This window comes from Eublepharis macularius, chromosome 11 (assembly GCF_028583425.1).
Source record: "Eublepharis macularius isolate TG4126 chromosome 11, MPM_Emac_v1.0, whole genome shotgun sequence".
Classification (NCBI taxonomy): Eukaryota; Metazoa; Chordata; class Lepidosauria; order Squamata; family Eublepharidae; genus Eublepharis; species Eublepharis macularius.
Genome location: NC_072800.1, coordinates 94929939 through 94952422, shown reverse-complemented (window position 1 = coordinate 94952422; position 22484 = coordinate 94929939). Strand labels below are relative to the sequence as shown.

General features: G+C 56.4%; 1 protein-coding gene across 1 annotated transcript; it reads right to left on the bottom strand.

Annotated features, from left to right (window-relative positions):
• Positions 1 to 4504: 4504 nt before the first annotated feature.
• On the bottom strand, positions 4505 to 14884 carry ZNF775 (zinc finger protein 775). The gene is made up of 3 exons (XM_054991493.1): positions 14822 to 14884; positions 9689 to 9772; positions 4505 to 7104 (listed from the first exon to the last, which is right to left on the bottom strand). The coding sequence occupies exons 2-3, from the start codon at positions 9750 to 9752 to the stop codon at positions 5414 to 5416; spliced, it is 1755 nt and encodes a 584-aa protein (XP_054847468.1). The 5' UTR covers positions 9753 to 9772; positions 14822 to 14884; the 3' UTR covers positions 4505 to 5413.
• Positions 14885 to 22484: the final 7600 nt, after the last annotated feature.

Here is a 22484-nt window from a genome sequence, read left to right as displayed (position 1 = left end):
GCTCTTAACCACTACACCAAACTGGCTCCCAGGGTCCTGGCAGCTTAGCTTCTTAGCAGCATCTTTGGGGAGGACTTGGGCATGCAACCCATTCCCCTGCTTTCCTTCAAAATCTCTTCATGTGGTGTGGGGAGGGTCCTCGTTCCACTCCCCCAGGAAGCTAGATTGGCAGCACTGTTAATATCCCAGAGGCAGAGCTGCTCAGTATACTCTTCCCAAAACAGTGATGCCCCCCATGATGGCCAATTATCTGAACTGGGCCTTCTACCAACTCCACCCTGCAGTCAGGCTAAATAAACTGCTGCCCCATCCATTCACATGCATTTTGGGGGGTGGCCCTCACCTTACAGAACAAATCAGAAGAGCTCCCATTCTCCTGGCTTTCCACAGAAGCTGAATTAGTCAGGATGGCTTTTTTCCCACAGGTAGGAGGGCTGTACTGTAAGGAAATGGTTCAGAGATATGCCTTGGTAAAGGGGTAGGAACTGTAGACTATACTACTGGGTACTGTCTGTTGGTGTGGATATGATCCTATTGAGTAGTTTCTGCATTGTTAAGATGTTGTGTTTAATTCCTTATTGTTTCAGCAGTGTTTTATCTCTGAATTCATATTTATGTTTGTTTCCACATTTCTGCAAATCATACCCTATTATATTTATTAATTATCTGAAGAAGTGGGCTGTGGCTCATGAAAGCTCATACTCTTAGCAGGGTCCCAGTGCACTGATGTCACTCTCATGCACCCAGAAGAGATGCTGGGAATGTTCTGGTATTGGGGCAAAACTCTAGGCTAAACTGACAATTCTCAGGCAATCTGCCCTCCTGGACGTGGCAGAATGAGACCCCCTTGATTTCAGCCATAGAAGAGTGTCATGTGATACCCAAAGGACAATCTGTGAGCTTATGAACCTCCCTGACCGCCGTGGCCATCTTTGGAAGCCCCGCTTGGGGTGTCCTGGCCTTGTCAGATTTGGTGGGTGGCAACCTGGGAGACGGCCTTCTCGGTGGCGGCACCCAACTCTCTGTTCCACAGGGAGAGTCACCTGACCCCTTCTGTTGACATCTTCCGCCAGTGGGTGAAGACTTTTTTTGTTTTGTTTGGCATTGCCTTAGTGATCTTTCCTTCCTGTCCAACGCTTTTAAATGTTGTTTTCTGTATGTATTTTAGCTCTGGTTTTAATTGTTTTAATGATGGTTTTCTTGGGTGATTTTATTGTGTATGTTTTAGCCTTCTCGGTGGCCCTTGTGAGGGTGGAAAGGCTGGATATAAATTGTGTAAAATGAAGAAATACATTTCAGATTGGCTTCGAGGCGGGACACAAGTGGTCAGCAGTTCAGACACCTTTCGCCTGAGCCATCCGAAGTTTGGAAGGCACCTCTTGAATAGGGCTGTACTATTCCTAAGGCTGACTAGGCCGAAGCCCAGAGGCCCCGCCGGGACTAGGGGCCTGTCAATATTTTTTGCTGAGTCACACCCCCACATAAATTACAATTGATTTATTCTCTTATATAACCTCTATTAATAAGATAATTAATTGCTTCCTTATTGAAGTGACAAATTGTCTCTTATATTAAAACAATTATCCATAAATTATATATTTTTAAATAGATGATAAAAATTTTATTCACTTCAATATATTACAGTCTTGAACAATTATACAACCAGAATGTGCTTTTCTGAAGTGTTCTACTCAAGCAATAAAAATATTTTACGATTTTTTTAAATAGAATTCTTCAGGAGACCCTCAAAGTGGATATAGAGCTATGTACTGCGGTCTGGTACCTACCCTACCAGGGTCAGGCCGTCAGCAATAGGGGGGGGGGAGACTGAAGTGCCGGAGGGGGCCTGGAACGCCTGAAAGCCTAGGGGCCGGCTGTGGGCGAATACGGCCCTGCCTCCGCCCGCCAGAGTCTCTCTCCCCTCTCAGCAAATGGTGTAAAATCCCCTGTTACACTAGAAGGGATCAGTTGTGTATATGGGGGGGGGGTCAAAGTCTCTGCGTGGCTTCGTGTTGCTGAACCAACCCCTCAGCACCCAAAAAAGTCCCCAGGAATTCGAGCCCACTTATGCAGGACTCGATTCGGAAGGAGTGTGTGCAAAGAGGCAAAGAACTGTGTGCCTCAGACAAAAGTCAACTGAAAGAGACCTCATTGGTATGTTAAATGATCCGGAGCCCACACAGCACCCTTCATACCCTTCAGTACAAAACCTGGGCTGGGCCCTGCAACTGAGGGATTCAGAGAGAGGCTTGTAGTCCAACCGCCCTATTGAAATGCAAAAGGCAGCCATTTGCAACAGAGCGGGCGGGGTGGGGTGGGGGTGGGGGGGGAGCGCTCAGGCAGGAACCACCTGCAGCAGCCCCTGGAGTCCATAGCCCACCTCCTCTCATCCTGGGAAGAGAGAGGCCCACGGATGCACTTAGGCCCCTGAAGGGGTTCAAGCCTCCACCCATCTCAGAGGGAGGGAAGGAGATCAAGATGGGTAGCCCTGTTCGTCTGTCTGTAGCAGCAGAAAACAGCAATAATAACAACGTTCGATTTATATATCTCCCTTCAGGATGACTTAGTTAATACCTACTCAGAGCGGTTTACAAAATATGTTGTTGTTATCCCCACCACAAAACACCCTGTGAGGTGGGGGGGGGGGCTGAGAGAGCTCTGAGAGAGCTGTGACTAGCCCAAGGCCACCCAGCTGGCTTCAAGCGGAGGAGTGGGGAATCAAACCCAGCCCTCCAGATTAGAGTCCTGCGCTCTTAACCACTACACCAAACTGGATCTTAACCCTAACCCAAACTGGCAAGAGTCCAGCAGCACCTATAAGACTAACAAAATTTGTGGTAGGGTACAAGCTTCTGAGAGACGCAGCTCACTCCTTCAGGGAGAGGGAGGGAAGGTATTTGTCTTTGCCTGGCCTGGGGAAGGTTAGCCAAATGTCTGCTCCGATGCCCTCCAAGGACCCTCTCTGCCAAAGCAAACAATTCTTGGGCTTTATGGGCAAATGTCAAGAAAGAGCAGAAGGGTGCTGGCTTCTGGGTTCTTCCTCTGCACAGTCCAATTCCAAGATGAAGAAGCTTGGTGCAGAAGGAATCTTTAATAATAGTACAACTCCTATGCGTTTCAACGCAGCTTCGTCAGGGGGCATCTTCCAGCTTCTTTTTAGTTTCCGTTGCTGTATATACAATTTAGCAGAGACTCTCTCTCTCTCTCTCTCCTAAGTGTATATATGGGAAGATTTCTTCTGTACCAATTATCTCTTCATCTTCATTTTGCCCTGGTGCTGTCATGTCTGTAACCCCTACATCCATGTCATTGTTCTAGGGGATGCTGATTGCTAATGCTGTGTTTTGATTTCATGTTGCAAATGCTATATGCATCACTTTCGTTTCTCCCTCTCCCAGCCTGAGAACACAGCTGGGAAATCTCTTTCTTTGAAGCTCACCAAGATGACCTTGTAGTGTTCGAAATGTTACCGTTTCTTTCTGCCTTGTCTAGCTGATGTGTAAACTCCAGCAAAAGTTCCCAGACTTCTTCCCGCTCAAAACTGGTGGGTTAGGGAGGAGGGAAATGTTTGAGTATTTAGCCCTGTACTTTCCTCAAGCCTCTCTATTCCTTTCACGGAAGCTGTACTGCTTGGAGGCTTTCTTGCTTCTAAGTAAACTATGGACCTGTGTATAGAAATGATCTGATTTCTGAATAAAAAGCCATTTAACCAGGAACCTGTGTCTTGATGCAGTGGCCCAGAGATCGGTCCGCTGTATCCTGTCATCCATAGCCTGGCAGGTGTGCCCCCCCCCCCTTTCTTCACACTCCAATTCTAAAAACTGGTAAATTACTCAAGCCTTAAAATCTCTTAACCGGGCAGGGTTGACAGGATTTCAGTCATCCACATTGGGCATCCCATTTCTGCTCAATGTTACGGCAGCGACCGTTGCCGATCTTTCTGTTTCTCCTTATTTATGCCATTCTAGCTGGGATTCGGCCACAATGAGAAGCAGGGCACACACATCTGAAGTGACTATTCCGCCCCCCCCCCCCGCCCAAAGTTTCAAGGGTGCATTAGAGGCCTAACCAAATTGGGAAAAGGTTAACATTCCTTTCCTAGGATGAGCTGCCAAAGGTGCTTGTGAATCAGATTAATTGATCTACAGTACCCTACAGGCAACCTTGTGTGCCTTCCCTAAAGTCAACAAGCCACACAAGGTGGATACTCTCAGTGTACAACCAGCGATCTCATGTTGCAGAACCAGAGGAGTTAGCCGTGTTAGTCTGTAGTAGCAAAATCAAAAAGAGTCCAGACATTTGACCAGTTCGGATCATGCATCTGATGAAGAGAACTTGATTCTCGAAAGCGTATGCTACAATAAAATTGGTTAGTCTTAAAGGTGCTACTGGACTCTTTTTGATTATGTTGCAGAACCGACATGCATCCAGTTCACAGCTCCCTCTCGGGGCGTCGCTCGCAGCCGCAGAAGACCGAAGGTGCATCACATGGTTATCTAATCTAATTTCTTCAAATGATAACTGACTTTATTCTGTGATCCAGTAATCAAGTTACAAACAACCCCATGTTTCGACACACTTAAGAAACGCTTCACACATCCAGTCCTATTTGGAAGTAAGAACTGATTTAAGCATGACACTTACAAGCCAAAAGCACTTTCCCAGAGGGCTTTTAATTCGATTATTTGTAAACCCACCTTTCTCCCAGATAAACAGGGATCCAAGGCAGGGAGCATTAGTAAAACCCATACAAAACATGTCTTAAAGGCCACCCCTCTGTGGCCCCACTTGTCAATTGGGCAGCTACCTGCACAAAGCAGTTGCGCGGATTTCACTGCTGCGCGTGGGCAACGGCCCCATGTCCACAAGACAGCGTCCAAATGCAAAACCCCAGAGGAAAGGGGGGTTGCCCACTAGAGTCACACTTAAACCCTCTTCTAAGTGTGCTTAGGATCACAATCCAAGGCATATGGGGAAACCAAAAACAACAACAACAACGCATTTTATGGCCCTCTTAAAATTTAGAGTTAAATTCACTGAGCATCTCCTAAGCATTCATGGGGAGAAGCCAAGAGAAAACTCTTCTGAAGGGAGTTCCCATTTGGGAGGCTTTATGCCAAGGAGACGCTTTGTGCCTGGCTTGTGGTGGAAAGCCGATGCAGAGAACCAGTCGGTCCAGCCACTGTTGGCTTTTCCGTGGCTGCAGTCCAATCAGCTCCACACAGTGGACTCACACCACATGTGCACACCACCAAAACTAGAGGGGGAGACAACTGGCCTTGTGGGGCTCCCCACGTAAACCTCCTCAGAGGGGAAAAAGGCAGCAGACCTCCTCTTCCTCCTCCTAGCCTCCAGAGAGGCTACCAAAAGGCAAAAACTGGGAATCTTTGTCCCCTTTCCAATCAGTATCTCCTTATCGCTCTTCTGTTTTCACAGTCAGCGCGGGAACATGGCAGGCCTCCTTCTTGTGAACTCGCTGATGCTTGGTGAGGTGGTGTTTCTGGACAAAACATTTCCCACACTCCGTGCAGGGATAGGGCTTCTCCCCTGTGTGGTAACGCTGGTGTCTCACCAGGTTGGGCTTCTGGCTGAAGCTCTTCCCACACTCGCCACACTGATAGGGCCGTTCCCCCGTGTGGATCCGCTGGTGGATGGTGAGAGCCGACCATGACACAAAGCCTTTCCCACACTCGTTGCAGATGTACTGCTTCTGCTCTGGGGCAGGGGCCTTTGGGACCTCTGGCTTCCAGAAGACACCCTTCTTGGTTTGGGATAGAGCCTGCGGCCGAGTGCCCGGCTCCACTATCAGGACCGGCTGCCCATCAACATCGTTCGGTTGACTCAGGAGATCCGGTGGCTGGAAGATCATCTGGCTGCTGGAAATCAGAGAGCCTATCATTCCCACGAGGCTCTCCGGCTGGCCAAGGGGGCAACAGCCTTTCTCATCCACCACTCCTGTTTCCAGGAGACCAGCCCCCATGTGGCCGGCCCTCTGATGCACCGTGAGCGCTCCCTTGGTTGGGAAGGTCTGCCCACAGGCGTGGCACTGGAACCCCTTCCCTGCCATGTGGGTGCGCTGGTGCTTCACCAAGTGCTGCTTCTGGGTGAAGCCTTTGCCGCACTCCGAACACGAGTGTGGTCTCTCGCCACTGTGGTAGCGGAGATGCCGCAAGAGGTTCGGCTTCTGAGTGAAGCTCTTTCCACATTCGGTGCAAGGGAATGGCTTTTCCCCAGTATGGATGCGCTGATGGATGCTCAGGGAGGACCACCAGGTGAAGCCCTTCCCACACTCACTGCAGATGAACTTCTTCGCCCCCCGCCGCCTTCCTTTAGGCCTGGCCACCCAGCTGAGGCCCACTCGGGCCTCCTCCCGCTGCCGCGCCACTACCTCCTTGTAAGCCTTCTTCAGCTCCTGAAAGACGAGCTGGCGGTGGTGCAGGTGGACCCGCCGATGCAGCCGCAAGACAGCCTTGTTGCTGAAGCTGTGCTGGCACTCGGGGCAGCTGTGGGGGCTGGGCCTGGACCGGGTGTGGGTCCGCCGGTGCTTGACCAGGTGCTGCTTCTGCCGGAAGCTCCTCTCGCACCTGGAGCACTTGAAGGGCCGCTCCCCTGTGTGGTTGCGCTGGTGGCACAGCAGGTTGGGCTTCTGGCTGAAGCTTCGCCCACAGGTCTTGCACTTGAAGGGTTTCTCGCCAGTGTGGATCCGCTTGTGGACGTTCAGGGAGGACCTCCAGGCAAAGGCCTTCCCGCACTCCTTGCAAGCAAAGTCTCCTTCCGCCGGACAGGACTGCCGGCTCACCTCGCCCTCCCCCACCCGAAGGACCACCACCGCGTCATACAGCCCGGCTCCCGCCACGCTTCCTCCTGGCTTCGGAGCCTCACGCCGGGCTCCTCTGCTGCAGGCGTCTCCTTCCCCTGGCAAGGCCCCCGCTGGGCCCGGCTGCTTCTCCACGGCTTTGCAGAGCCTCAGAAAACTCCTCCGCCGCCTCCTGACTCGCTGGCTGGTGCTGCCTCGCCTGCCACGACTTCCTTGGGCTCCGTTTGGTTTCTCGGGGTCTCCTTCAGGAGGCTGCTCCTTCTCGACTCTGGTCACAGATGAGACATCTGTAAGAGCAAAGCAAAATCATTGTCAAAGTCCGCAGTTTGTCTTTTAGGGAGCAGAAGGAGCCAACAAGAGATTCTGACTGGGACCCAGTGAAAGAATCTGCAGCCACTGCCCAAGCTGGACCTGACTGGGCCCTGGTCGGAGAGCCGGACTAGGGCGAAGCCTCTGCTCTGCCGTGAAATGCACCCGGGGCCACCCACTCCCCCTCAGACCGGCCTGCCTCACAGCACTGATGAGAGGATAAAATAGAAGGGCTGCGGGGACCAGGCAGGCCACACTGAACGCTTTGGAGAAAAAGCAGGACGGCTATGACAGGCAGATAGAGGGCTGGAGCCTGCGACTCCCACCCACTAGAGCAATCCATCAATTCCCTTTCGCTTAGGCTTCCTCCACTGGAGAAGGAGCTCCTTTAGTGGCAGAAGTCTCTCTCCACCAGCGGAGCAGAATTTGCCTTCCACTGAAGGAAGGCTTGGCAAAAGGGAGCCTAGGAGCCAGCCCGCCACTTGCCCCCTGGCCTTTCTGAACCCTCAGCCACAGACGACTGGCATCCACTTGCGCTAGCTGAGAGTTTCTGCTCTGGAGTTCACGTAGCCAGACAAAGCCTTAATTTGCTCTGGTGCCCTAAATCTGGCATCCCTTGCAAAACGGCTGTTTTGGCATACGCTCTTCCCGCTGAAGTTGCCATTGTACAAAAATTAAAGTGAAAGCTCGTACCGGCAGGTAAACATCGTTAATACACTGCTGCATGAGGACTTGAGTTTTGCCTTCGGACTTGGGTTGGCTTAAGTGCTTCCTTACCCTAAATCCAAGGCAGGGTTGCCAGGTGCCCTGGAGCCCAACTCAGGGGATCGGGGGGGGGGGGGTATTGTTGGGGGAGCACACCGGGGGGAGTAACTTACCTTGTAGGCACGCTATAGAAGCTTTTCCTTGTTGCGCCGGGAATGACATCATCCCTGGCGCGACAAGGAAGAGCTCGGAGCATGCAGGAGTGCACCCCAGAACTTCTGGGCCCGTTCCCCACGCTTGGCTCCCTATGGGGCGGGGGGGTGGAGGTTGGGAGGAGGGATTCCCGCTCCCACTGGGTGACTGGTAACATGAATCCAAGGTCTGGTATTTTGTATAGTGTCCCCATTACTTTATTCAAAGGCTGGTACCCCAGACCACCGTGGCTAGTAACAGGCCTGTCTATTCCCCACGAACGTATCTAGTTCTTCTTAGCGCCATCTAAGCTAACAGCCGTGGCAAAGCAGGCTCCAGTGCAGAGTCCCCGTGCCACACAGCAGAATGAGTCCCCTACATTTTACAGCATGCAGCCTTTAGGGCCACGTGCAATTACATTCAAGTTGTAAGGAAATCCAGGCATCCTGCGAGGAGCCTTCCTCTAGCGGAAGAGCCACTTAAGGTGCAGGAAGGCTCTAAACAGGAGAATATAAATATTTTAATTAATAAATATAAAAATAAACTTTGCTCAGCAGAGTGGTCGAATTCACCCCACTGTGTATGAGACACCAATTCCTTACTGGGAACGTGGCCCAGTAACATCAGCGTCAGCTCTAGGTGATCCGTGTCTGCAGGCTTCCCAGGGCCCACTTCCACTGACGAGATCATACCCAGCTGCGGCCTACTAAGCCTGGCTCAGCCCTGCCTCTTCCGACTGGCAGAAGCGCTCTGGGGCCTCCGCCAAAGAAAGGCCTTCCTTCGATGGAGAGGGCTGTCGGCGACTGAGCCAGGGCCTTGACCGCTGCCCCACAGCCCCCCCCGCCCCTGCGCCTTTGCCACACATCACCCCTGACTGTTACTGGATGTTAGTAACAAGGATTACATTAAGGGGTTAAAACTGAAATAGGAGCCTGAATCGTACCCACCACACACTACTTTTCTTTTTTAATGTCCAACCCGAGGAACCCAACAGGCTGGCTAGTTAGTTGTTGTAGATTTTCCAGCTGGGTGGCCAGGCCCAGACAGGGGTCTCTCTGTGACAGTGTGACACTGAGAGGTCTCTGTCTTTCGGTGCTAAACCTCTGAAGATGCCAGTCACAGCTGCTGGTGAAACGTCAGGAACTACAATGCCAAGACCGCGGCCGTACAGCCCGGAAAATCCACAACAACTAACGTTCTCCGGCTGTGAAAGCATTCAACAATATATAGGCTGGCTAGTGATTGGTTTTGTATCATTTGGGTTGATTCTGATAAAAAGAATCACACAGATTTTGATCCACACAGTAGCCTGCAAAATCTGAAACGTTAATGAACCAATCCCCTACTATTAAGACAAGTGTATTTGAAAACATTCGCTCTGGCCCAGGGACCTCTGGGGCTGGAGTCATGGCTGAAGGCCCCAGCGGTTCTTCTGGCATCTCTGGGCTGAGCCTGAAGATGGCAGAGAGAAGAGCCTGCATATCCACAAGGGGAGAGGGTGGGTGGGTCGGGCCTGGGTACTGATCTCCAAAGACCAAAGGCCTGGCCTGCCTCACGAACACAGAGGGGGGAAATAGATATTTAAAGCCATTTGGAAAGCCCACGAGCTCGAGAGCAATTGGGTCTTTGCTGCCTGTCCAACCACACCGCAGGGATCCCACCTACCTGAGCCCGTGTCCAGGAGGGCCTGCCTGGGGCTCCAGAGGCCGATCTCTTCCACTGGTTCCATCTCTCATGACATTGGGTCACCTGGCAAGTACAGGCACAGGGGTCAGGGTGGAGAATCCTCCATCTTCTCCCGATCATTTCAACACAGGAAAGAATTGGGGGGGGGGGTGTTGGAGCTGAGAACCAGCCTTCTCTGGGCAGGCAGGAGATTGAGAAGGCCCGGCTCTGTGGAACACCGGACTGCAAAGCGACCAAGGCAGAATGAATCGACACTAGAACAGTGTTTCCCAACTTCTTTTCCATGGAGGAACCCCAAAATAAGTTTTTCAAATCCTGAGGAACCCCTACCTACAAAAATATTTCTTTACAAATCAGAAAAAGTTGATGGCGGGGAGCGAAATTCAATTAGTGCTAAATAATTGCCAGGCAAATTTACTGTAAAGAGCTGTTATCTATATCTGTATCACTTCACATAACCTTAACCACCACAATATTTTGAGGGATATTTGGAATTTTTGTAGTATTTCAAAGTTTGTTTATTTATTCATTCCATGATTTCTCACTGAACCCATGACGATGTCCTGTGGAACCCTGGCTGGGAAACGCCGCACTCAAAGAACGTGCATTCATTTGATAGCCTGCACAGGCAAGAAATTGGTGGCTGGGGGTGATGGCAGGGGCCCCCTCGCCATGCCACAGGCCAGGGCAGCTGAAACAAGCCCCAGCTCTTCATCTTCTCCCTCCGTGAGCTCAGCTGTAGTGGCAGCATACAAACAATCATGCCCGGCCACCCGAGAAGGCGAGACCTTGCCACACCAGCCCAGCCTTCACCTCTTGGGCGGTGGGTCTCTCATAGCACAGTCTCTATAGAAGACACCAGGAATGAACAGATCGTTTTAATTCCAGCAGGAAGGGGAGACCAGAAGCATAGAACAGTGTCTCAAAGGGAGGGAGCCAGGCAAGAGAGAATCCCGGCAGCCAGAGAAAGGTGCTTCTTGACCTGTTCCCAGTTGGAATGGGTAATACTGAGCCGGAAGGACCAGTGCTTGGACTCTGCCGGAGGCAGCTTCAGGGCATGAGGGGCAGGCAGAAGGGAAGAGAGCGGCAGCGGCAAAGGGGTTTGGGAGGGGCCGTGAAGCGGGAGAGGGTAGGAGACCCACATGTCGGGTGGGGCAGCCAGCACGGAGACAATGACTGCCATGGCGGCAGCAGTTGTTCTAGAGCAGAAAGGGGGTGTCCAGGAGAAGCAGAGACACGAGGGGGGAGGACAGGGGAAAAGGTGCCCCCAAAGCTGCACCTGTTGCGCTTCTGCCCTTGACCCACCACCCAACTCCCGAATGCCCAGACAGGAGGCCCTTCCTCCCTACTCTCCTCTGCTTACCATTCCTGAACCAGATTCTCCTTCAGAAAGCACTCCGGACCCTGGACAGTGCTCTTCTCTCTCACACGGAGTTGGGAAAGCACGTGCACCCCCCCACACACCTCCTTCCACCCCACCCCCCCACCCCAGCAGCCAGCCAGACTTTTCTAACAAAGGCACCAGGGCTCAGATTTCGCAGCCGGCAACATTAACTCCTACCATGCGGGGCTGCAAAGACCAGCTGCCACCCCCACCCCCCACAAAGCCTTTGACAGCTGTGGGAGAAATGCAGCAGGTGCAGCAAGAGAGGCCCTGCAGGGGGAAGGCTTTACCTGGTGGAGTCTGCCTGCTACACAACTGTCAGACACAGGACGCCTCCAAGACAAGCAAAATACTTGGCAGGCAGCATTCAAGCACTGGGCAGAAGGATGCGCCTTGCCTCTGTGCCTTCAACAGCCACAAAACAGGAAGGAACCTGCCGGGGAGGGGGGAGGGCTCTTCGCACAACTCTGCCACCGGCCTGGGAAGGCCTGCACCAGCTCCCACCTGCCTGTTGGCAGGCCGGGCAAAGAGCACCCCAAGCCCCTTCCCAAGGACAAGCCTTCCCCCCACGCTTGTTCAAATCAACCTCCACAAACAGATCTGTCTGGATTTCCCACTCCGCAATGGACCCCTCTCCCTCTGGAAAACAGCCAGCCTCTTCTCACCCCCCCCCCCGCCCCCCCCCAAGCCTCAGAGCAGCAAGGGGGGATCTCTGCAGCCCTGGCCTGAGAAAAGCGTTCGGGCCACTTTTCCCTTCGGTGGCCTTTCTAGGCTGGAAACGGGTAACCTGCCTGCACAGACCTGCAATCGATGACACCCCTCCGCACAGGAGCCAGTTCACGCCCCACGCCACCGCCCCCCCCCCCCCCCGGGATGCCTTCTCAGATACCAGCCTCTGGGTCACACGAGCCAGACTGGACCAGAGTTCTACCCACGATGCTAAGAATCGTTGGAAGAGATGCACCTCCCTTTTACAACCACGACTGATGCCAGGAGCTCCGCCACTGCTTCTCACTTCCCTCTAGTGCCCTGTTCACTGACCCTGAGCAGGAACCCCGAGGATGCTCAAGTGCCTGGCAAGGCTGCTTCTCACGCATCCCTCCCGTGTAGTGCTAGGGCTGGCATGCTGGGCACCTGGCCGCCTTTGTGGTCCGTTCCCCCCCCCCCCCGAGCCCCACAGCACTGCCAGGTCAGCCCCACCTCCACATGGCACATGCACACTCAGGCCACAGGAGGGCCCCTGCCAGAGGTTTTGTCTTTTCCAGTGCTTGACTAAGACAGCAAAGATCCAGCCAGGGAGTGGCTATGACAGCCCCCCCCCCCGCCCAAGTCTAACAGACTCACTGTGAAGAGGAGAAGAGCCTTGCAGGGCCCACCAAGCTTCCTTGAGGAGGGGCAGAGTCAAAGCTTTCCACCCCAGTTTTAGGTTTTTCTAGAAAGGGCTAATTTCCCATTCCTCAGCACAGACGGCAGCACAAGTCATTGGATCAGGCCGGCTGAAGACCAGGCAGGTTTCACTTTAGAAGTTAAATGCTTTACTCTCAAACAAGCACTTCACTGGCTGCCCTGTTCTTCAGCGGAAGACACACACACACACACACACACCCCGTGCCTCCGTGCTCCTGCCTGCCTGTTGCCCCTTTTCAAGGCACACAAGTGATCCACACAGAATTCCTTGCAGGACGCTGAAGTGCTCAGTTGGCACAAAATTAAGGGAGGATGGCGGCCCGGATGCTCGGGCTTGCGCATAACTGCACGCCACTCTCTGGTACGCTGCCCTGTTTCTAACACTGAGCCTCGGAGCAATTTAGTGGCCTGCCCAACAAGGAAAAGAACACTGAATGGCTGCCGTTCCTTTTGGTCCCTTGCAGGGGGAAGCCAAAAGTGGCGGGTGGGGTGTTGTTTTTGACTCCCCCCCCCCCCCGGTCCAATTCCAAGTGGGAAGCCACGCTGCTTGGCAGCAGAAGAGCAGAGTTTGAGTCCAGTAGCACTTTCAAGACCAACAAGGTTGCCAGAGCAGAAGTTTTCAAGAGTCAAAGCTGGAATGCGATGAGGGCAGCTTTGACTCGTGAAAGTTTCGACCCTGGAAATCTTACTGGTGTTTGCTGGACCCAGATCTTACTCTTAAAAGGCCCACGTTTCTTATTGTGTTTATTTCTTTACAGAGTTTATATTCCACCTTTCTCTCCAATCCAAAGCAGCTAACAATTAAAAGGAGCCACCAGGCCGAGGTGCCTTCTGTTATAAAGCCTAGACAGGATAGACTGGCAAGCTCTCAAGGCAGCCATAAGGACAGCCGAACAGAAGACTGAGTTGATGGATGAAGCACAATCCAGTGGCAGGGAGTTCTTCAGCACAACAGCTACTGAAATGAACAGGAACTGCACAAAGCATACCACCTGTTCACTTACAGCGAGCCTTGAGAACTTCCCACCACTGGATCCCGCCCCTTGAGGAAGGGGCCATGGTGGATTTCCCACAGGCATTCCCAAACAAGGACCTTAGCAGAGGTCACAGAGCAGTGAACCAGCTCATCTTAGCAAGGAAAGGAAGAGTGCCAAAGCCGCCCTTCCCCCCCTCGCAAGATCCCAGCCGCGGAAACAGCAGAGAGCCAGGGACAGGAGAGCAGCCGCTGCAGCCGGGGAGGCCCGCAAGCAAGGCAAGGGGGGCTGCGCTGCCCTCCCGCTCATGTCTGGAGAGAGGCGGCCTCTGAACCGGGCAGGGATCCCACCTACAGTCCGTCCCTCCAACCCTCGCCCCCCCCCGCCCCCGCCCCCTTAAACAACGCCTCTCTCACGCCAATACACTTCCCAACAGGGGCATGCGCCCTGGGACCGGGGCCTGCAATGAACCCACGCGCCAGCCCGGGCCCCCCATTCGCCCCACCGACACCAGCGCAGCAGCCGCGTCCCCGCGCTCCTCTTCCCTCACACGTGCCGCCAAGGGCCAGCGAGGCCCCGCCACGCTCCCTGTTGGGCAAACGGGCCAGCTCCTTCGCAAAAGGAGGCACATGAAAGTGACACCCAAGCCCCCCGCCCGCGAGAGAACACGTTCACCCGCCGCCGCCGGACGGGCAGCTCGCGAGCACAGAAACCTCCCAGGAAAACGGCGTTGCTCGGCGCCGGCGGCACAAGCGCCGAGTCGGGACGCAGAGGCCAGTTTGCTGCGCTTCACCCCCAGGCTCTGCCGCCCCGTGACGACCCGCATCGCGCTCGCCTCCGGACCCGCGCATTCCCGCCCCCACCCCTTCCCTTCCCTATCCGGCCGAGGGAGCGGGGCGCCCCGCAGCCCTTCCCCGGGAACTCGGCTCAGCCTCTCACGTGCCGCCGGAGCCGAACCTCGGACCCTTTTACGAGGGGCCGGGCAACGCATCCCCAGCCCCGCGGCCGGAATAAGGGGGCCGAGGCCCAGCCGCCAGATCTCGGCCGCCACGCGAACTGCCCGAGGCCAGCAGCCCCCGCCCGCGCCGGGGAAAGTTGGCAGCCCCGGGAGGGGAGGGGAGACGCCCGCAGGCCCCTCGGCCAGAACAGGGCCGCGTCTCTCCCCCCACCCCCGGGGCTCAACGCTTCTCCCCCCGCCGGCCCGGCCCGGCCCGGCCCAGCCCAGCCCAGCACAGGCCACCTGCGGGCACGGGCAGCCGGGGGGGGGGGCGGCAGGGGCAGGGGCCGGGCCGCGCCTCCAGCAGCCCCTCCCGGGCCCGCCCGGCTCCCCGCCCGGCCCAGCGCTACCTGCCGCCGCCACCTGGCCGCCGCCGCCCGGGGAGAGCCTGCGCCGCCGCACCTGGGCGGGTCCGGCTCGGCCGTTGGCTGCGGCGAGTGCCGCTCCGGCCGCGGGGCGGGGCGGGGCGCGCGGGGGCCGCCTCCGATTGGCTGCGGGCCCAGCGAGGAGAGACCAATCGGGGCCTCGTGGGCGCCCCGCCCCTTCGCGGGCTGGCGGCGCTTCGACGGGGCGGACGGGCGACCCTCTCCGCCTCCCCGCCTCCCGGGCCTCGGGTGCGGGGCCATGAAGCGCCGGGTCCCGGGGGCGCCTGACGCCCTGCACGGAACGCAGGAGGCGGAGCAGGAGCGCCCCGCCCGAGCAGAGCGGGAGGCCCGTCCAGCCCGGCCCGGCCTCCCGCCGCCTTCCTCCCAGTGGCCGAAGAGCCGGGCGCAGGGGCCGTGGCCTCTGGAGGGGGAGGCGCCTCGCTCCGGTCGCCATGGCCGTAGAAACGTAGCGCAGGGCGGGACCCCCCGCGGCCATCTAGCCCAACCCTCCGCACAATGCAGGAAACGGTGGTGTGGGGGGTGTTTGCTGCTTTCAGAGAAGCGTTGCTGTGGGAGGGAGGCGCGCGCTGCCAGTTGTTATCTTGGTGGAGACTTTCGGAACAAGATTTGGGACTTGGCTGGAGGCGTTATGGCTTCCTTCTCCCCGCAGCCGGCTGCTCTGTGCCCAGATGGAGGCAAAAAACCTCCGGGATCCTGAGTCGGGCCAGAAGGAAGCTTCCTTCCTGCCCTCAGCGTGGAGATGGACATATATAAGCCGGCCAAGCACCGGCTCCTCCCTTCCTCCCCTGATCCCTGTACATTCATAGGAAGTCAGAGCATCATCCTGGCTGACGACGGCCATCGAGCCTCTTCTGAAATACCTCCCCGGAAGCAGAGCCCCCCCCCCCGCCTCCCGAGGAAGCCCCTCCCACTGAGGCACTGCTGTGTCCTCCTAATGTTTAGCTGCAAAAACTTGCCTTTCCATTTTAACCCTTTTTTTCTGGACCAGCCTACTGGGGCAACTGAAAACAATTCCGCTCCATCCTCCATTTGACAGCCCTTCAGACACTTGACCCGAGCAATCCGATCCCTTCTCAGTTGCCTCCTCTCCAGCTCCATCCTCAGAGGACGTGGCCTCCAGACCCCGCTCCATGTCTTGCCCTTGTCCAGACATGTTCCAGCTTGTCCACCTCCTTCTTAAACTGTGGTGCCCCCAACTGGTCCCAGTTCTTCCAAGGGGGGTCTAACCAGAGCAAAGTAAAGCCACACCAGTGTAGGGCTCTGGACACTAGACTTCTCCTGATGCCGCTTGTAACGAAATGGTTGCCAGGGGTGAAATGAGTGCCAGTTGCTGTTATTCTGTCTTTAAAGAAAGGGGAGGAAATGTTCCCCCTGAGGATTGATGGGCTGTGGGGCCAGGGAGGGGCCTGCAGGAGTCTTGGTGTGGGACGCCCTTCTTCCTGGACTACAACTCCCAGCTGCCCCGGGCCAAGAAAGGGCAGGAAAAATAAGGGGTGGGGCCTGAATTGAGGGACTCAGCCAATCCTGAGGGGAAAAAGTCAGTTAGTCTCCTTCTTGTTTGAAGAAGGAGAGGCTCCTGCTGCTGGGGAAGACCCAGGTGCCTAGGCCCTAAATGTGGAGGGCCTGGGAGGCAGCAGAAAAGGAATAAAGAGAGTCACCCTTCTTGGTTGAGGAAGGAGAGGCTCCTGCTGCGGGGTGAAACCCGGGTGCCTGGGCCCTAAATGTGGAGGGCCTGGGAGGCAGCAGAAAGGGAATAAAGAGAGTCACCCTTCTTGGTTGAAGAAGGAGAGGCTCCTGCTGCTGGGTGAGACCCGGGTGCCTGGGTCCTAAATGTGGAGGGCCTGGGAGGCAGCAGAAAGGGAATAAAAGGGAGTCACCCTTCTTGGTTGAAGAACGAGAGGCTCCTGCTGTGGGGTGAAACCCGGGTGCCTAGGCCCTAAATGTGGAGGGCCTGGGAGGCAGCAGAAAGGGAATAAAGAGAGTCACCCTTCTTGGCTGAAGAAGGAGAGGCTCCTGCTGCTGGGTGAGACCCGGGTGCCTAGGTCCTAAATGTGGAGGGCCTGGGAGGCAGCAGAAAGGGAATAAAGAGAGTCACCCTTCTTGGTTGAGGAAGGAGAGGCTCCTGCTGCTGGGTGAAACCCGGGTGCCTAGGCCCTAAATGTGGAGGGCCTGGGAGGCAGCAGAAAGGGAATAAAGAGAGTCACTCTTCTTGGTTGAAGAAGGAGAGGCGCCTGCTGTGGGGTGAAACCCGGGTGCCTAGGCCCTAAATGTGGAGGGCCTGGGAGGCAGCAGAAAGGGAATAAAGAGAGTCACCCTTCTTGGTTGAAGGAGGAGAGGCTCCTGCTGCTGGGTGAGACCCGGGTGCCTAGGCCCTAAATGTGGAGGGCCTGGGAGGCAGCAGAAAGGGAATAAAGAGAGTCACCCTTCTTGGTTGAGGAAGGAGAGGCTCCTGCTGCTGGGTGAAACCCGGGTGCCTAGGCCCTAAATGTGGAGGGCCTGGGAGGCAGCAGAAAGGGAATAAAGAGAGTCACCCTTCTTGGTTGAGGAAGGAGAGGCTCCTGCTGCTGGGTGAAACCCGGGTGCCTAGGCCCTAAATGTGGAGGGCCTGGGAGGCAGCAGAAAGGGAATAAAGAGAGTCACCCTTCTTGGTTGAAGAAGGAGAGGCTCCTGCTGCTGGGGGAAACCCGGGTGCCTGGGCCCTAAGTGTGGAGGGCCTGGGAGGCAGCAGAAAGGGAATAAAGAGAGTCACCCTTCTTGGTTGAGGAAGGAGAGGCTCCTGCTGCTGGGGGAAACCCGGGTGCCTGGGCCCTAAGTGTGGAGGGCCTGGGAGGCAGCAGAAAGGGAATAAAGAGAGTCACCCTTCTTGGTTGAAGAAGGAGAGGCTCCTGCTGCTGGGGGAAACCCGGGTGCCTGGGCCCTAAGTGTGGAGGGCCTGGGAGGCAGCAGAAAGGGAATAAAGAGAGTCACCCTTCTTGGCTGAAGAAGGAGAGGCTCCTGCTGCTGGGTGAGACCCGGGTGCCTGGGCCCTAAGTGTGGAGGGCCTGGGAGGCAGCAGAAAGGGAATAAAGAGAGTCACCCTTCTTGGCTGAAGAAGGAGAGGCTCCTGCTGCTGGGGGAAACCCGGGTGCCTGGGCCCTAAGTGTGGAGGGCCTGGGAGGCAGCAGAAAGGGAATAAAGAGAGTCACCCTTCTTGGCTGAAGAAGGAGAGGCTCCTGCTGCTGGGGGAAACCCGGGTGCCTGGGCCCTAAGTGTGGAGGGCCTGGGAGGCAGCAGAAAGGGAATAAAGAGAGTCACCCTTCTTGGTTGAAGAAGGAGAGGCTCCTGCTGCTAGGGGAAACCCGGGTGCCTAGGCCCTAAATGTGGAGGGCCTGGGAGGCAGCAGAAAGGGAATAAAGAGAGTCACCCTTCTTGGCTGAAGAAGGAGAGGCTCCTGCTGCTGAGTGAGACCCGGGTGCCTGAGCCCTAAGTGTGGAGGGCCTGGGAGGCAGCAGAAAGGGAATAAAGAGAGTCAACCTTCTTGGTTGAAGAAGGAGAGGCTCCTGCTGCTGGGGGAAACCCGGGTGCCTAGGCCCTAAATGTGGAGGGCCTGGGAGGCAGCAGAAAGGGAATAAAGAGAGTCACCCTTCTTGGCTGAAGAAGGAGAGGCTCTTGCTGCTGGGTGAGACCCGGGTGCCTGGGCCCTAAGTGTGGAGGGCCTGGGAGGCAGCAGAAAGGGAATAAAGAGAATCACCCTTGGTTGAAGAAGGAGAGGCTCCTGCTGCTGGGGGAAACCCGGGTGCCTGGGCCCTAAGTGTGGAGGGCCTGGGAGGCAGCAGAAAGGGAATAAAAGGGAGTCACCCTTCTTGGCTGAAGAAGGAGAGGCTCCTGCTGCTGGGTGAGACCCGGGTGCCTGGGCCCTAAGTGTGGAGGGCCTGGGAGGCAGCAGAAAGGGAATAAAGAGAGTCACCCTTCTTGGCTGAAGAAGGAGAGGCTCCTGCTGCTGGGGGAAACCCGGGTGCCTAGGCCCTAAGTGTGGAGGGCCTGGGAGGCAGCAGAAAGGGAATAAAGAGAGTCACCCTTCTTGGTTGAAGAAGGAGAGGCTCCTGCTGCTGGGTGAGACCCGGGTGCCTAGGCCCTAAGTGTGGAGGGCCTGGGAGGCAGCAGAAAGGGAATAAAAGGGAGTCACCCTTCTTGGCTGAAGAAGGAGAGGCTCCTGCTGCTGGGTGAGACCCGGGTGCCTGGGCCCTAAGTGTGGAGGGCCTGGGAGGCAGCAGAAAGGGAATAAAGAGAGTCAGCCTTCTTGGTTGAAGAAGGAGAGGCTCCTGCTGCTGGGTGAGACCCGGGTGCCTGGGCCCTAAGTGTGGAGGGCCTGGGAGGCAGCAGAAAGGGAATAAAAGGGAGTCACCCTTCTGGGTTGAAGAAGGAGAGGCTCCTGCTGCTGGGTGAAGCCCAGGTGCCCAGGCCCTAAGTGTGGAGGGCCTGGGAGGCAGCAGAAAGGGAATAAAGAGTCACCCTTCTTGGTTGAAGGAGGAGAGGCTCCTGCTGCTGGGGGAAACCCGGGTGCCTGGGCCCTAAGTGTGGAGGGCCTGGGCGGCAGCAGAAAGGGAATAAAGAGAGTCACCCTTCTTGGTTGAAGGAGGAGAGGCTCCTGCTGCTGGGGGAAACCTGGGTGCCTGGGCCCTAACTGTGGAGGGCCTGGGAGGCAGCAGAAAGGGAATAAAGAGAGTCACCCTTCTTGGTTGAAGGAGGAGAGGCTCCTGCTGCTGGGTGAGACCCGGGTGCCTGGGCCCTAAGTGTGGAGGGCCTGGGAGGCAGCAGAAAGGGAATAAAAGGGAGTCACCCTTCTTGGCTGAAGAAGGAGAGGCTCCTGCTGCTGGGTGAGACCCGGGTGCCTAGGCCCTAAGTGTGGAGGGCCTGGGAGGCAGCAGAAAGGGAATAAAGAGAGTCACCCTTCTTGGTTGAAGAAGGAGAGGCTCCTGCTGCTGGGTGAGACCCGGGTGCCTGGGCCCTAAGTGTGGAGGGCCTGGGAGGCAGCAGAAAGGGAATAAAAGAGAGTCACGCTTCTTGGTTGAAGGAGGAGAGGCTCCTGCTGCTGGGTGAGACCCGGGTGCCTGGGCCCTAAGTGTGGAGGGCCTGGGAGGCAGCAGAAAGGGAATAAAGAGAGTCACCCTTCTTGGTTGAAGGAGGAGAGGCTCCTGCTGCTGGGTGAGACCCGGGTGCCTGGGCCCTAAATGTGGAGGGCCTGGGAGGCAGCAGAAAGGGAATAAAGAGAGTCACCCTTCTTGGTTGAGGAAGGAGAGGCTCCTGCTGCTGGGGGAAACCCGGGTGCCTAGGCCCTAAATGTGGAGGGCCTGGGAGGCAGCAGAAAGGGAATAAAGAGAGTCACCCTTCTTGGCTGAAGAAGGAGAGGCTCCTGCTGCTGGGTGAGACCCGGGTGCCTGAGCCCTAAGTGTGGAGGGCCTGGGAGGCAGCAGAAAGGGAATAAAGAGAGTCACCCTTCTTGGCTGAAGAAGGAGAGGCTCCTGCTGCTGGGTGAGACCCGGGTGCCTGGGCCCTAAGTGTGGAGGGCCTGGGAGGCAGCAGAAAGGGAATAAAGAGAATCACCCTTCTTGGTTGAAGAAGGAGAGGCTCCTGCTGCTGGGTGAGACCCGGGTGCCTGGGCCCTAAGTGTGGAGGGCCTGGGAGGCAGCAGAAAGGGAATAAAAGGGAGTCACCCTTCTTGGCTGAAGAAGGAGAGGCTCCTGCTGCTGGGTGAGACCCGGGTGCCTGGGCCCTAAGTGTGGAGGGCCTGGGAGGCAGCAGAAAGGGAATAAAGAGAGTCACCCTTCTTGGCTGAAGAAGGAGAGGCTCCTGCTGCTGGGGGAAACCCGGGTGCCTAGGCCCTAAGTGTGGAGGGCCTGGGAGGCAGCAGAAAGGGAATAAAGAGAGTCACCCTTCTTGGTTGAAGAAGGAGAGGCTCCTGCTGCTGGGTGAGACCCGGGTGCCTGGGCCCTAAGTGTGGAGGGCCTGGGAGGCAGCAGAAAGGGAATAAAAGGGAGTCACCCTTCTTGGCTGAAGAAGGAGAGGCTCCTGCTGCTGGGTGAGACCCGGGTGCCTGGGCCCTAAGTGTGGAGGGCCTGGGAGGCAGCAGAAAGGGAATAAAGAGAGTCAGCCTTCTTGGTTGAAGAAGGAGAGGCTCCTGCTGCTGGGTGAGACCCGGGTGCCTGGGCCCTAAGTGTGGAGGGCCTGGGAGGCAGCAGAAAGGGAATAAAAGGGAGTCACCCTTCTGGGTTGAAGAAGGAGAGGCTCCTGCTGCTGGGTGAAGCCCAGGTGCCCAGGCCCTAAGTGTGGAGGGCCTGGGAGGCAGCAGAAAGGGAATAAAGAGTCACCCTTCTTGGTTGAAGGAGGAGAGGCTCCTGCTGCTGGGGGAAACCCGGGTGCCTGGGCCCTAAGTGTGGAGGGCCTGGGAGGCAGCAGAAAGGGAATAAAGAGAGTCACCCTTCTTGGTTGAAGGAGGAGAGGCTCCTGCTGCTGGGGGAAACCCGGGTGCCTGAGCCCTAACTGTGGAGGGCCTGGGAGGCAGCAGAAAGGGAATAAAGAGAGTCACCCTTCTTGGTTGAAGAAGGAGAGGCTCCTGCTGCTGGGTGAGACCCGGGTGCCTGGGCCCTAAGTGTGGAGGGCCTGGGAGGCAGCAGAAAGGGAATAAAAGGGAGTCACCCTTCTTGGTTGAGGAAGGAGAGGCTCCTGCTGCTGGGTGAGACCCGGGTGCCTGGGCCCTAAGTGTGGAGGGCCTGGGAGGCAGCAGAAAGGGAATAAAGAGAGTCACCCTTCTTGGCTGAAGAAGGAGAGGCTCCTGCTGCTGGGTGAGACCCGGGTGCCTGGGCCCTAAGTGTGGAGGGCCTGGGAGGCAGCAGAAAGGGAATAAAGAGAGTCACCCTTCTTGGTTGAAGAAGGAGAGGCTCCTGCTGCTGGGTGAGACCCGGGTGCCTGGGCCCTAAGTGTGGAGGGCCTGGGAGGCAGCAGAAAGGGAATAAAAGGGAGTCACCCTTCTGGGTTGAAGAAGGAGAGGCTCCTGCTGCTGGGTGAAGCCCAGGTGCCCAGGCCCTAAGTGTGGAGGGCCTGGGAGGCAGCAGAAAGGGAATAAAGAGTCACCCTTCTTGGTTGAAGGAGGAGAGGCTCCTGCTGCTGGGGGAAACCCGGGTGCCTGGGCCCTAAGTGTGGAGGGCCTGGGAGGCAGCAGAAAGGGAATAAAGAGAGTCACCCTTCTTGGTTGAAGGAGGAGAGGCTCCTGCTGCTGGGGGAAACCCGGGTGCCTGGGCCCTAAGTGTGGAGGGCCTGGGAGGCAGCAGAAAGGGAATAAAGAGAGTCACCCTTCTTGGCTGAAGAAGGAGAGGCTCCTGCTGCTGGGTGAGACCCGGGTGCCTGGGCCCTAAGTGTGGAGGGCCTGGGAGGCAGCAGAAATGGAATAAAAGGGAGTCACCCTTCTGGGTTGAAGAAGGAGAGGCTCCTGCTGCTGGGTGAAGCCCAGGTGCCCAGGCCCTAAGTGTGGAGGGCCTGGGAGGCAGCAGAAAGGGAATAAAGAGTCACCCTTCTTGGTTGAAGGAGGCGAGGCTCCTGCTGCTGGGGGAAACCCGGGTGCCTGGGCCCTAAGTGTGGAGGGCCTGGGAGG